Here is a 15,599-nt window from a genome sequence, read left to right on the forward strand (position 1 = left end):
GAGACAGAGGCATTATGGTGATTGTGGCCTTTTATGCTGCATAATACAGAATCATCTCAACCTCCACATTTCTGTATCTTTTTGTGGTTCCTCAAAATAATGTTATTTATTTATTGGAATAAAAATAAATAAATAAATGTATACTCAACGTATTTTCCCATGATGCCCTACCTGTAGATGCATTAGTTTGGGCTCCAGGACAGACAGCGCTCCCTCCATGGTAGAGAGGCGTCTCTGCAGAGCCAGGACTCCTCCCAGGTCGCTGCCCACGTACTGAGTGGCGTCGATGGCTTTCCTCTTGTCCTGGATCTGGGACTTGATCTCGGCACACTCCAGCAGGTAGTTCTGCAGACGTAACATCGAGTCCAGCTGATCTTTCTTCTGCTCAACCAGCTCCACAATGCTGTTCCACCTGGTACGATGTGACAGACAGGACAGAGACATGCTGAAAGTGTAGTTTGAGAGGGATGAAGCGAGGGGAGTGTGGTACTGTGAAGGAGGAATGATGATAGTCTGGATTCACTGCATTCATACACCTATAGTATATCATTCCCTCTCATTCCTAAAGAGATTTGTTTTAATCTTGTACTGTAATTATTGAATTTTTAGTAACGTTTTCAGAATACAGAGCCAGTTTGGATCACTAAAAGGTAACTTTGGGATTTTTCAACCTGGGCCCAATTTTGCCATGTTTTTGTGTCTAAGTAACTAATGGGGACAACATCATTTTGAAACTGGTCCAGTATTGATGGATAACGTTGTAACCGGCAGCCGCGAAACGAGCTGCGAGGGCAAGTGAGCAGCGTCAATGTAACGTTATGTTTACTAAAAGTGTTTGTTTTTACCACTGACAGGCTCAGATTGTTATTATAAGTGTCTGACCACATTACAGAAAGGAACCTACAGAGAAATAAAACCGTTCTCTTGATCCAGTCTGTTTGTTATTGTGTCCAAGTCCCGCTCAAGGAGACGTCTTGTGAAATCTGAATATCCGTATACTCTGGCTCAAATAAATATGAATTCAGAGACCTCATCCACATTGAGGAAATCATCTAAATATTCAGCGATGACATTGAAAATCTTTTAGATAAGACTAAGCTACGTTTTCTGTACTCCAACACAACAAACGCTCACGTTTCCACCATGAATGTATTCCACTATTACACCGTTGTCTTCCCGCAGCACGTCACCGCGCAAGATTTCAGAATGAGACTTCTCCTCGAGCGAGACTCTTTCCATAATGTCAGACACTTATAATAACAATCAGAGCCTGTCATGGCAAAAACAAGCACTTTTAGTGGACGTAAATGACGTCCTTTTTTTGAACATGAAAAAATAGGGAACATGGAAAAATAGGGTCCAGGTTGAAAAACACCGAAGTTACCCTTTAAGTAATTACAGCTGCATTAACTTTCTTCCTTCTTACACTACTGCTGTCCTATAATTCCAGCCCTTCATTGTTCCTGGTGAAAAGATCTGCTGCAAAAATACAGCAGAAGAGTCAAGCATTAGATGTAAACTACAACAAAGTATGCATTAACTGAAAAACATCAGCTGATTGGATTCAAACCAAAAGTCATACCTCGTTTATTGTTAGATCTGGTGCAGATACGAAAGCTCTTGTTTCTGTCTGCTCAGTCAACTGAGATGTAAAAGTTAAATGTCGTAAACATGAAACGTTAACCCTGGCCTTGTGAAGAGCCAAGCTGCATTTTTAGTAAAATACATGTTACACATATTATTATGATGACCTGATATGACCTGATATGATTCACGTGAGACAGTTGATTCTGTTTGCTCTCGGCTCAGGCCTCGTCTGCTGCTCACCATATCGTCATACAATATGTTCTCCTGATTCTGCTCCAGACCAGCAGGTCTCAACACACACCCATTCAAGCCAAGAAACACACACATGCACAGATGCACACACACAGATCCTTGTGACTGTAATGAGGTAATGGCAGAGTCACTGAGAGGCAGACAGAGCGCTCAGCAGGCAGGCAGGAAAACAGCTAGGTGACACTGACCTCATGGCTGTAAGAGTCGTCTTAGAGATGCTGATTGTTGGAGGGTTTGTGTGGGTGACGGGGGTCGCTGCTTCACACAAATGAAACATAACGTGTGTATGTACTGTATATATACAGGGAAGCGGTAATGGATAAGCATACCTAAACTTTATTTATGAAATAAAGGATAAGCATGAATGTATGCTCACATAAATATTGATGATTTAAAGTCAAAATAATAATTATAAGGGCTGTCAAAGATAACGTGATAATAACGTGTTAAGACAAATTTGTTTTAATGCCACTAATTTCTTTAATGCAATATCACAACTTGTGATTTCTAGGGTTGTAGCGGGCTCAGTTTTAAAGCTTGTCGTGAAATACTGGTGTCTTCACTACAGCTATACGAGCTTGTCGTGAAGGAGGTTAAATAACGCTCCAATCTTACGCTACATTTTGGTGAGGAAAAACTGGCATTGCCATTTTCAAAGGGGTCCCTTGACCTCTGACCTCAAGATGTGTGAATGTAAATGGGTTCTATGGGTACCCACGAGTCTCCCCTTTACAGACATACCCACTTTATGATAATCACGTGCAGTTTGAGGCAAGTCATAGTCAAGTCAGCACACTGACACACTGACAGCTGTTGTTGCCTGTTGGGCTGCAGTTTGACATGTAAGTACCTGTGAGGGTTTCTGGACAATATTTTTCATTGTTTTGTGTTGTTAATTGATTCTAATAATAAATATATACATACATTTGCAGAAAGCAGCATATTTGCCCACTCCCATGTTGATAAGAGTATTAAATACTTGACAATTCTCCCTTTAAGGTACATTTTGAGCAGATAAAAAATGTGCGATTAATTATTATAAACGACTGACAGCCCTACTAATTAGAAAAATAAATTAATATTTTAATACTGTAGGAAGACAAGCAAAATTAGTAAAACTGTTTATAGTCATGAATTAAAACCTGGGTGATTCTGTAATTTCCTTCATTTAAAATCTTGTTTTAGCTTTTTAACTATTTGTTTAATAGTAACAACAGATATCAGAATTCATTTTGAAAAGGTAGAAAATGCAAAGACGAAGAATGAAACTGATTAAGCTGTAAACACAGCAAAGATATTATGCAGTTAAGGCCCAAAAACTGAAACTGAATTTTAATAACTAATATTAGAGAATGAAAAATTCGATTTTTTTTTTTTTTTCTCTCGGCCGGCCTCGTCTTTACTGAGGCAGCCAGCACAGATGGTCGCCCTGAGACCAGCACTATGTGCCAAAGTCACAAGACTCAGAGACACCCGGCCGTCGTGGACTCTGCTGCCAGACGTAACAGTGGTCGGTGAATACGACTGAGACGGATAAAAAAAGCCAATCCCATCACAGGGTCGAGCTGGCCGGATGTTAGCGGGAATAACCGTGTCGGCCAAACAGAGAGAGAGAGAGAGACACTATTTTACATTTACATCTCAGGCACTGAACTCACACTCTACAAAGATGAGAAACTAAAACAGAGACTGACAGGACACGAGGCGCTTGTCAAAAGACAATTACAAAAATCAATGTGTGAACAAAAAGAATTTGGAGAGTATGAATTCCCCTGAATAATTACACAACCCCACGACATTTCTCTCCCTCGCCATCTCTCTTTTCTCTCTGCGTGTCAGTCCGCCTCCCTCTCCTCTCCTCCCGCCTACTCCTCCCCCCTACCGGGAGTAAATAGGACTAGAGATCCGAGAGGCTGCTCTCCACATACAGCACAGTATCTGAACATTATATCATTAATTTCTGGATTTAAGTTAAAATAGGATAAGATAAGATAGAACTTTATTAATCCAGAAGGAAATTCTTGTGCCAGAGATTGCTCCAAATTAAAAAAATTACAACAAGTTCAAGTGTATAAAATAAAAAGTACTATTTCCAGCACCAGTGCCTCAAAGAATAACAATAAAGTAAGATACATTCAGTAAAATGAGTAAATAAGATAAGTAAAATAAAAAAATTAAAGTAAGCTAAAAAACAGAAAAGGAAGTAATATTGCACATGATGGACATGAATATGAATATTGCACACAATGAACAGTGATATTGCACAAGAGAATGGAAAAAGTAGTATTGCAGACTACTGCTATTACTATTATTGCATATTACTACTATTGCAGACTACTAAGTTTACTGAAAGCATGTCCATCAACAGTTACTCGCTCATGACTGAAATAAAGATTTCTGTTAGAACTGATCTGATGGCTAAAACTCTCTGCTTTGTACTTCCAACCAGAGCCAGTGTCACTTTAACATTTGTGTTAGTGAGCGTACTAAGACACCTGCGTATTAGTATTAAGTGCACTGTCCGTATAGTAGTTGTAGCTTAGTATAACAGTGCAGTGCTTCGTCTGACATTTTCATGGTAGCTGTAATATGATTAGTTATTAATACAATCAGTAATTGAAACAATAATCATAGATTTAACTTTAATAATTAAATTAGATTACTTCACTGTAGTTGTACTGAGATCTATGGAAGAGTATTAGGGCCAGGCATAAGGAGAAAAATGAGAGGAGGAAGATTTTGTTGAAGAAATACTGAAAATAAGAGAGAATAAAGTCGAAATGTCGAGAATAAGGTCAGTGTTCGTGCCAGGCATTTTTTTTGCATTTTGAGAAATACCATTTTGAGAATAAAGACAGAATGCAGATTAAATAGAACTACTAGCGTTTGCGCATGTACTGAAATTTCAACTTTGTTCTTGACATTTCAACTCTATTCCCGAAATGCAAAGTAAAAAAAATATATATATTCCCTTATACCTGGCCTTAATACTCTTCCACAGAAACCTGTCAATCATATTGATATTTATTTTTATTTCATTTTATTCTACTTTTCTATATTGTATCTTCCTCTGCATGGTGTTTTAAATGATGATCTAATGTATTTACAGTATGTATCTCAGGCAAAGCAAGTTTGAAAGGTGCTGTACACATAATAGGATTAGTAGCAGGAGTATTAACAGTAGTGATGATATTTGCAGTTTAGTATTAGAGTGTATTGTGATGCCATGTACTAGTAGATAAAGCTGTTTTAATTGTTAGTGTCAGTAGAAGTACAAGTGGTAATAGTGATGGTGGTGGTGGTATGAGGAGCAGTGGTTGTTAGTTGTAGCTGTTGGAAGGTCAGTTTTATTTCCGTACCTGGAGTTGAGGTGATCCTGACAACCTCTGACCTCCGTAGAGGACGGATGACCTCCATCCAGCAGCTGCTGAACTATCTGGTTAACGTCCAGGATCCTTCCCATCAGGCTGTTCATCTCCTGGTCCAGGCTCTCAAACCTGCAACAAAGGGCATTGTGGGATACGATGGGACAAAGTCAGTGGGTTAAGAGGTTTTCTGCATGGGTCAGAAACCCAGCTGAGCTTCCATTCGGTGCCACGGCGATCAAACCTCCCCATTCCTCACCGGTGTGCCACCATCTCCACGTCCTCCAGTCTCTCTGGGATCTCCAGCTTGTCCAACCACTGCTCCTTCTCATCAATCCACAGCTCGCAGGCATTGACCTCGCTGAACATGCGGTAGACGGCGAGGGCGTCGTGGAGCCACTGTTGTCTGAGCACCGCCACCTCGGCCACCTCGGTATACAGCTGCTCCACCTCTCCCATACGTACCTGCACCTCCTGCAGAGAGGAGTGGGGAGAAGACAGAACAGTAAAAGGAAGGACATAGAGAGGGCTAAAAGACAAGATGTAGAAGGAAAAGCAAAATACTTTATACCAAAAAAGTTCCCTGCTCACCTCCTGGTCACGGTACCGCAGAGGAAGCGCCACCATGTGTTTACGCAGTGCCAGTACATGCATACGATGTTTGTCGATGGCCTCGCTGACCCCTCTGTGTTTCTTTAGAAGGGACTGAGTCGAGTACTCATCATGTCCAAAGTCTTCGCTGGAGACCAGCCGGTAAGCGTCCTGCAGCCATGCCACCAGGTCGTCCGTCTCCGTAGAGAACTGAAAAAAGTTTAGCGCCTCCTGCAGGTGGCCGAGACGCTGCGCAGCCTGGTCCTCCAGCCTCTTCCACTCGCCCTTCACCTCCATGATGCGCTCCTGGATCCCCGCCGTGCCGAAGTTCTTCTCACTCAGGATCTGCTTTCCTCGCTTCATGGTGTTCTGGAGGAGCGGGATAGGATGGAGGGATAACGGTGTTACTCCAAATGACTTCACACTGTATGCAGTAAAGTGGGACACTAGCCAGCGTAGAACAGAGAGTAGGACAAACTGACTGTTAGGTGTTTTAAAGGGTTAGTCTGAATTCACCAGTTATACAATAACACAAACTAACAGATCGAGGCAGCGGTAGACCAGCAACTCCCGTGTTCTGCAAGGTAAAATGACTGTTTTGTCAAAGGAGTCTGGTGGCTTTGAAGAGAGCATAGATAACGGCTTCAGTTCCCCGTCTGAAAGGGCTGTCCGACAGCGAGGTAAAGCAGTGAAAATATTCTAAATATAGCGTACACTTAAACTGATATTGATTTTCTTAGGTGTCTAAAATACGTTCTGCTGCTGCCCCGTCCGCAGCAATACATTACTTTGCTCCCGTGCTGGTACTCCTGTCTGCTTCTCCAAACTGTGAGCGTGCCGACCGTCATCTACTGTAGGTAATACACTGACTATGGAGAAATACCTCATACAACCCCACTTCAAAACATCCAAACTATCCCTTCAAGTTTTTTGTAGGTGAGCTCAAAAGTAATATATAAATGTATAAATTCACTGAAGTACATGAAGTTCAGAACAGAAACTCCAGGTACTGTAGGTACTCCAGGTGCTCGTTCTCACACACACAGACAAAAAAACACAAACACACCTGCAGCAGCGACCGGTGAGCCAGCAGTTCTCCTGCCAGGGTTTTGTGTTTTTGTAGTAACTTCAGCACACTGCTCAGATCCTTCCCGTAACCCTGAGCTCCCAGGATGGAGCTCTTCTCCCTGATCCAGGCCTCCGACTCCTCCAGCTCCTAACAGGAGAACAAACAGACAAAGAAAGAAAATATTTTAAAAAGAAAATCTATAGGTTTTAAATCCCTAAGCTAATTCTAAAACAGAAAAAAAGGTAAGAAAAAGGAAAAGACGGGGACAAAAAGAGGTGAAGCAACGGCGGGAAAAGAAAAAAGCGATCACTGAAAGAAAAACAGAGATAAGAAAAAACTATGTAAAGATAAAAAGTTCAGAAATGTAGAACAGTCCTCCCCCAGTAATCCCTAAAGTCCATCTAGCACTGATCCCAGTCTGTTTCTGAGAGCCTCCCAAAAGGCAGAGGGGGAATTAGCCAAATGAATCAGTAATGGGATATAATTAGTGATCGTGAACCAATGACTCTTTGGACAAAGAAATCCACTGTTCTCATTATACACTCATTACTTTCATAGTTCGTTCTAAAAGCTTATTCACTAACATTAATAACTCGTTCATCACCTCGGTGTTATCAAAGTGACAGACGGCTTATTCCGGAGATAGAAGCAGTCTGACACATGACTGCTGAATGAGACGAAATGATGCATATAACAAAACACAAAAGATACGTGATGAAGGAAAAAATGCTGTTGGAGTTCTCCGATCTGTAGGCTACTTGAACCACGTTTGGATTTATTTATATTTGTTTGTAATTATATATGTGGGAATATGTGTGTATCTGGTGTTGTAGTCTATCCTTTATTCCTTTATGTCCGCCTTGTAAAGCACTTTGTGATTGCTCGTTTTGATAAGTGCTTATGAATAACTTCAATATTATCCTTATTATATATGATATTATTAAAAAATGAAACCTTCATTGCATTCTTCACAACATGATACTAATAGCCTACAATCTAGTGTTAAATATTACAATTACACAGATAGTTAGGACCTTCTACAACACGTGATGTTTGTTGTCAAAACTAAGACATCAGGTGTTTCCCATCATGCAATGGGTCTTGCAGTCGGTGGAGAGCAACTGCAGCGCCTGACTCTAAAAACTGCAGCCGCCTCGATCTCGTAAGGTTGTCGTTGCCCACGTGTGCATGACGTCAGAGCAAGTCGGGATCAAGTAGGACACAAATCTAACCGGCATGCATTGTGCGCCAATTGCCAGTGATCGATTCTGAATAAGGTCTGGCTCGTCTCCAACGAGTTTATCATCCCGTCGACCCATCCTACCTGAAAGAAGGCCCACAGTTGTCTCGACTCCTCGAGCTCATCTCGTCTTTTAGCTGCCAGTTGTTTCAGCTCCTCCAGACAGGAAGAGACATGGTTGACACGGTTACAGATCACCTGTGGGTCACACGGTTGGTAACCTGGGAAACAACAAAATGAGAATGAGAATGAGAATGAAACACACAATGCTGTAGATACAGTAAGGCACAGTAAAGTACAGTATTCATTACAGTAGTGTACTCTGAGCTGGACTACCTCAAAAACAAAAAAACATGCACAGAGTGTGCTGAGCAGATTACCTTACTGCTATCAGGTTCAGAAAATCTATTTTCCAGTTGTCTCAAGGTCAAATACGTCTTCACTTGACTAAATGAAATCAATACTGGCCTCCTCATTTTATTTAGTCAGTCTATGACAGATAACAAAACACTGAGGATCAGTTCAGAAACAATTGTTGCCTCAAATGACTCTTATATTTTTACTATCATGTAACAAAGGTTACATTTGAATATTGTAGAAGTGCTGTTGTTAGCGTGCACACCCTGTAGCTCTTATCAAGTTGCCTTTTGGATCAAAATATGCATTACATTGTCTAAATGTTCTGATTAATGGCCTTTTAAAAATATAACTTTTTCAAGTTGATTAGTATTCAGCATCCTGCAGTCAAATGATTATATATTTATGGAACAGTTTCCGACATGGAAATATCAATGTACAATGCTAATTTGCTTTCACCTGAGATCATTCCTTTAAGGTGAGTCTAACCAGATCAATTAAAAACTGCATTTCTTTCGGCACCACAATATGCAAACAAGAGCTGAAACGCTAACAAAATGCCTGTAGCGAGCTAAAAACACCAGATTTCAGCATGTCAAGGGATTATTTTAGCCCCCTATGTCTACCAGGGGTGCAGCTGATACCCAAAATGATGATGGAGTTAGCTGTTAGCAAGCTAATGTGAGCTATTTGGACAAAATGCTTGGTGCACATGTGGGCATACTGAGTGTCAGGATCTCACAGTTTCCCCATCCTTCCTGCTGATGCTTCACGTTTGGTCCTCTTAAAGGATCGCTTTCTCAGTTCAGCAGCTTATAAAAACTTAGTTGTGGGTTCTTTACCCTGTTGGTAGTGAACAGCACCAAGGGGGCACCTTCAATACAAAGTCAACCGAGAGCGATGAATTGTTTTCCCTTCCGGTGTGGGCAGGACTTAATTAAGACTTTTGTTGTCACATAAAGCTAAAGACAGATCAAATGAAACACTTCACCAACACTAAACACAATACAGCTGAGTAGTATACCCTCTATAGTGGTGAATTTGAGTGCAGCGGTGTTGAGCGTCTCGACCCTGTCAGCCTGCACTGCGATGTCGGCTTCCTGCAGGCTGTGTTTCTGCAGCAGGTCGTCCACCTCCAGGAGATGCTTCCCAAAGTCCTTCGACAGCAGCTGGATCTGAGAGAGAGAGAGAGAGCGGGAGATGACAGGGAACATGTCATTATACATCAGGTTGTCTTTCTTTTACTAGTTTCATTTCTACTTTTTTCTTCATCTCACTCATTCAATTATTCTCTCTTCCCTCTCATTATATTTCCTTTGATAAATCAAAAACATGCAAATATACTTTCGCTCTGTGTCTTTCTTCTTTAAATCTCTGTCTTTCTTGATCTCCCCTTCCAATGTTTCACTCTCCATGTCCACTATTTCTTTCCTCTGTCTTTATTTAACTACTGAATATAGCAGAGTCTCTCTCTGGTCTCTTCTGGTACCTGTGTGTCCTCCATCCAGTCGATCATGTAGACCATGTCCTGAAACGTCTTCTGCAGGGCCAGGTTCTTCTCCAGCCGGGTCCTCCTTCCAGCCACCAGCTCCTTCAGCAGACTCCACTGGCCCAGGATGTTCTCCTTTCGTGCCAAGATCCGCCGGATGTCGTAGTATCCTTCCGACTCCATCTCGCCACCGAGCTCCACCACCACGCCGATCCGCTCTTCATACGAGGCTATGTCCGCCTCGATGGCCTCGTGTTTCTTCATCGCCGCCTCGACCGCTGGTAGGTCATAGCCAAAATTGTCCTGTAGGCGGAGAGAAGAACACATTGAAAGAAAAAGGTGTGAGGTGTGCGAGGCTGAATCTATGACGACCAAAGAAGGACCTTGACTTGCACACAGTAATACATGTACATTATATGTATATACACAGGTTGATTTTACAGCCTGTCATTTCATCTGAATGGATCAGTATTATCTATACTGATTTAGACTGATATAGTGCACGTACTAGTACTGTGCAAGTTACACCTTCTACAGCTTTTAATTATAATATCAGTAAAACATCCAGACCCTATTAATGTGCAAATATTATTCATTTCCAAAGTTAAATAGACAAGAGATGTCTCCTACTTTAAACAAAGAAGAAAAAACCCAAGACACTCTGAGTCTTGAGTGTAATAAGAAGTATTTAAACTACAAACTCAGACACTTCAGTGGCAGAAAACATGATATAAATGAGTTTAATGTGTGTGGATGTGTTAGTTGCATCTTATCTTTATATCACTAATCATCTGCAATATTTGACCTTGTATCCATGCAAAAGGGAAAACGGTTTGCATGAAACAATATATGATTTCTAATTTAAAGGGAACTGGAACTGCCCAGCCTCTTAGCCGCTTATTTGCAATTCAGTCTTGACTAGAAGAAGCATGTTCATATCACAAGTGCATCAGGTTCCTCACCTGCGATACAAGTCTCTGGTTCTCATTGAGCCAGGCTTGTCTCATGGTGGTTTTGTGGTCAAAGCACTGAGCCAGCAGCTCCAGCTTCTCCTGACGAATCAGCTCCTTGCGTAGAGCCACGCCCCTCTCATGTTCCGCCTTCTCCAGCCTCTCCCAGGCCTGGACAGAAAATGACAACAAAAAAACTGTTTAATAGAGGTCATTTAATAGAAAAAATAAATGTAATGTAAAATATAAGGGGTTAAACAGGCTAATGTCAGGGGAAAACTTTGGATACTAAGTTTGACTGCAGGTTTTCTCTCAACTGCTAAAGAGTGATGGCGATGTTTTAATCAATCAATAACTCGGATCGGGTTGCCACTTAATTGTAGTAAAAGGTGAAATACTGTGTAGAAAAGAAAAAACAACACAGCTGGATGTATGACCTTGTTGATGTCTGAGATGAGCTTCCCATCATGAGGCACGTAGTGTTTCTGGTTGTTGGCTCTGAGCTTGCTTTGGATGGTGAACAGAAGGACCTCGAGGTTCCCCTTCTCCTGAAACCTGAGCGGGAAACAGAAAACTTCAGTTAGTGATCCTGTTTCACAATATGGCGTCTTCTCTTTCAAATGTCCCCTACTGTGTAGGACACGCTGACAGTACTTCCAACTTTGTTCAAGAAAAACTCAGCCGCAAAGTTGGTCAGGGTTTCAGTGTCTTGCTCGAGGACAAGTTAGCAGCAGAACTGCTTGCTCAACGGACGGTGTGAGGACTCTCTCTGTTACCCGGCTGTCCAGTTTCATGACCATCCATCACTCTGGGGGAGTCTACTGTATGAACACCTGGGTGTTTAATACTGCTGAACCAATATGGTGACATATTCTGACAAATGCAGAGCCACATAACACAATTATGTTTTATATAAGACATTCAGGACCTTGATTTATGAAGACAGAACGTGTGCATGTGGACTCTATTAATACTGAGAAAGACATCTGCTATAGCAGGAAGTAACTATTATTTTCATTATTGATTTATCTGTTGATTATTTTCAGAATGAATCGATTGTTTTGTTCAGAGTTCAAGGTGATGTAGTTGATAAATTCTATGTATCGACTTACTGATTAATCGAATTAGTTTGTAGCTACAATTACAGTAGAACGCACAAACCAAAGCCGGGTTTCCACCAAAATGTTCCTGGTAATTTTAGTCCCGGGACTACTTTTCAAGGATCTAAAAGGTTCCTTCAGCACATTGTTGTCTGCGTTTCCATAGCAGTCTCAAGAACCGCGAAGATTAGTGAAATTAGTCCGCTGACGTATGACAAAACAAATGACATGTGACGAGGGCTGCTGGTGGTCACAGCCTGCAGTTCAGTGTGCCTGCCTGTTTCATCTAAAAAACTTGTTGGAAAAACATTTTTTGTCTCACTGCAATGATATTCACTGCTGCATAGTATTTACTGATGCACATTGGATGTAATAAATGAAATGCAGCAGAGGAGAATGAAACTAATCGTGTCTGTCTCCGCAGTAACTCATCTGTTGAGTGTTTGAGGGTTATTTATTTGTGCTTTAGAAACGTAACTGCCATGAAACAATCAAAAAATATCTTTTGGTTTGATGCAAAGAGTTCCTCAAAAGGTTCCTAGTTCCGGGGAAAAGTTCCTGCTGTCGAAACGGGGCTCAAGTTGCCAGTTGTATTTACAAGCAGTGTGTTAACGACTATATACTCTTCAGTATGAATTCATACGCATGCATGAGTAGGCATACTTTATGTTTGTGTGTGCTATGTGAAAAAAATGCATTAAAACATCAAGATGTAATTTTAAAAAATCCACAAAAACGTACTTGATGGGCTTCTCTATGGTGCAGTAGGTTGTGAAGGCCTGTAGCTGCTGCTGAACTCCCGTCAGAGAGTTGGCAAACTTCTGGTTGCTGATGACCGCGATGGTCTTTTCTATCCAGTCCAGCAGGTCTGACGCCAGAGCCTCATAGCGGTTGACGATATTCTCTGCCTCAATACAATTATCTAGTACCTGAGTCAGACAGACGGAAGGTTAGGAGGAGGATTCAGAAAGAAAGAACGGGATACAGAGTTAAGAAGACACAGATACAGATTCTTCTACCTCCTCTCCAAAACAAAGGGACCTGGTTATTAAAACCAGTAAAAACACTGAATAAAGCAATTCACTTTAAAAATCTTGGTTTCTCGGACGTTGTTTGGCGGAGACAGGATGCGACCCAAGCGGACGCTAACGTTTGCTCATCTTGTTTCTCTGATAACTTAAGATCCAGACGTCCGATGACTAAAATCCTTCATTTGGTTAAAATATAGAGTTAAAAACAACCAAGAACTAAAAAAGTGTATCTTAAAACTGGATAAAAAGTACATTTATGACAGCTCCTGGCAGACAACCACAACCCTGACGCATGTGCAACGACGCTATTGACAAGCAACCAAATAAAATGTTACCTTGATTCAAATGACGGATTTCTCTCGGTTTGAAAATTGTTTTTAGACATTTTAATGCAGAGAAGTTACATATTATATCTTTAAGCCCTCGTACATTTTGATGATTTGTGACGTGTGTTTTAGCGAGCAAACACTTCTGGCCCTTTACCTCTCATTGAATGTCTATGTGTGTGTATCTGCACATGTGTGTGTGATCTGTTACCTTGCCAACCCTCTTGCCCTCCACAATAAGAGCCTTCATCTTGGAGAAGTAGTGGTAGTAGGAGACCACATAGGTGATGATGGATTTCTCATCTGGGTTCTCTGTGTTCACATCTGCACCGGAGGGAGGTGGCGGAGACAGAGAGCAGAAGAGTTAACATCTTCATGGCTTCAGGTGGAGGCACACAGTAACTATTTATCTCAGTGAGTAAAAAAATAACATTTATATGGCAGTATTATGGATATAATAAGGATATATTGCTGTGTGTAATGTGGTTTGACTGACACCGAGACCAGTTAAACCTTCTCACCCTCAGGGTCCAGGAGCTTGGTGAGGCCCAGGTGCTGCTCAGCGATGTTGAAGGCTTGCTGGAGGTTGTGGGTTGCATTGGACCGCGTCAGCTTGTGGAACTCTATCAGGTCAGGTCTGCAGGGTACAAGATGATGAAACAGACTCTGTCATGTTTGTATGACTCTAATCCTAAAATCAAACACATCTTTCCACTCTTTGTCTTTTTAACATGTTAGCACGCTATAGAGATGAGTTAAATCTACTCCCTACCTGTGTCTGTGTATGAGTGCGTTGAAGGCGAGGCCGTCTCTCCAGCAGGTGGTGAAGTTCTGGATGTTGACCTCAGGGTACCTGAAGCACAGAGAGATATTTTCTTACATCTTTAAATGCAAACCAAGGAGCACCGACACTAACACACCGACTTGGTACGTTACATAAATGATCATGAAATTCACAGTTTCCTGTATTTTTATTTCACTGCTCACCCTGCGGTCTTCATCTGGCACCAGAGCAGCAGGGCATCCTTGGCAGAGCGAGTTTCTCTGTTGTCCTCTGTCTCTATTTTGATCACCTGGATCTGAACAAGAACACAGTGAAGCAACAGTTCAGCGATTGTGGGCGAGATATTGTGATATAGACCCTTCAGCATCTGTTCCATAAAGTTTTAAATACTGCGCTGCTTTCTTTTAGGGGAAAATACATTCACATTTTAGGTATTACTGTGTCTACTAGTGTGTTTAGTGTCTGGAATCTGAACTTACCTCTTACTACATATTTAACTAGAGTCTATTATATAGGGAGCAGTGAAAGAGTGAATGGAGGAGGACTGGGGAAACAGCCACGAGAGCACCACCAGCCCTGTTCGAATCACAACTCAGACGTCTGGAACTAGTCAAGAACAAAGGTCAGAGCCACATTGCCCTGACAGTACTCCTGAAAGCTCAAAGGAACACACACTGTGAGAGAGCATTAACAGTAAAAACACGCACGAGCAGTTAGAGCTGATGATTTCAGTGCAGAGGAAGTGCAGAGCCATTATAACGCCTGATGATAGGTGACAGTGACAGCCATTCAACCAATAACATCACAGTGACATGATCCAAGGTAATTGGGGACATGACACCCTGGAATCAGCTGCTACCCATGTCGTTAGGCACAACACTGCACACACAGTCTTACATATAAAAACACACACACACACACACACGCATGAACTCACATGCAAAATGATGAACACATGTAAAGTAGGTACACAAATGCTCACCAATAGAGACCAGATGAGGTTTGGGATTATGCTAGAATCATTTGTCTGTCTCTTTATTCTGAGAGAATATCATAACATGTGAAACCAGCCTAGATGTTATTTCAGCAGCAGATACATCATAATAATATATAAACAATGCATCAACTACTGTAAAGATCTGAAGATGGAAAAAACTTCACATCATTGTAAATTAAATATCGGATATCGGGCCGATAATGACTCAAATAGCTGGATCGGATATCGGTGACAAAGGGACCGATTTACTCAATTAAATTCTATGTTTATATACTATATACATTATATACTGGAAGTTTAATTCCTGTTTAAGTTTTGACCAATTTGTTGCAATTAATTCCTGTTCATTTTGAAGATTTTTTACCAAGTTGCTGGTGTACGATATATTATTATAATAATAAATAACAATTCAATACATTTATATCTATGTATTTATTTCTTACATTTTGTTTTACAAAGTT

At 41.2% G+C, this 15,599-nt stretch overlaps 1 protein-coding gene across 5 annotated transcripts in view; it reads right to left on the reverse strand.

Annotated features, from left to right (window-relative positions):
* sptbn4b (spectrin, beta, non-erythrocytic 4b) overlaps positions 1-15,599 on the reverse strand; it is a 96,467-nt gene that overhangs the window by 56,216 nt on the left and 24,652 nt on the right. For all 5 annotated transcript variants that reach the window (XM_074641141.1, XM_074641140.1, XM_074641139.1 and 2 more), the window contains 15 exons: positions 14,345-14,436; positions 14,130-14,210; positions 13,879-13,994; positions 13,569-13,681; positions 12,742-12,929; positions 11,338-11,455; positions 10,913-11,071; positions 9,951-10,253; positions 9,486-9,636; positions 8,189-8,325; positions 6,862-7,011; positions 5,796-6,164; positions 5,464-5,678; positions 5,199-5,336; positions 172-412 (listed from right to left, as the gene is read on the reverse strand). In XM_074641141.1, the coding sequence (XP_074497242.1) occupies positions 172-412; positions 5,199-5,336; positions 5,464-5,678; positions 5,796-6,164; positions 6,862-7,011; positions 8,189-8,325; positions 9,486-9,636; positions 9,951-10,253; positions 10,913-11,071; positions 11,338-11,455; positions 12,742-12,929; positions 13,569-13,681; positions 13,879-13,994; positions 14,130-14,210; positions 14,345-14,436 (2,571 nt within the window). The remainder of the gene's footprint in view (positions 1-171; positions 413-5,198; positions 5,337-5,463; positions 5,679-5,795; positions 6,165-6,861; positions 7,012-8,188; positions 8,326-9,485; positions 9,637-9,950; positions 10,254-10,912; positions 11,072-11,337; positions 11,456-12,741; positions 12,930-13,568; positions 13,682-13,878; positions 13,995-14,129; positions 14,211-14,344; positions 14,437-15,599) is intronic.

The sequence above is a fragment of the Sebastes fasciatus genome, chromosome 7 (genome assembly GCF_043250625.1).
Source record: "Sebastes fasciatus isolate fSebFas1 chromosome 7, fSebFas1.pri, whole genome shotgun sequence".
NCBI classification, from domain to species: Eukaryota; Metazoa; Chordata; class Actinopteri; order Perciformes; family Sebastidae; genus Sebastes; species Sebastes fasciatus.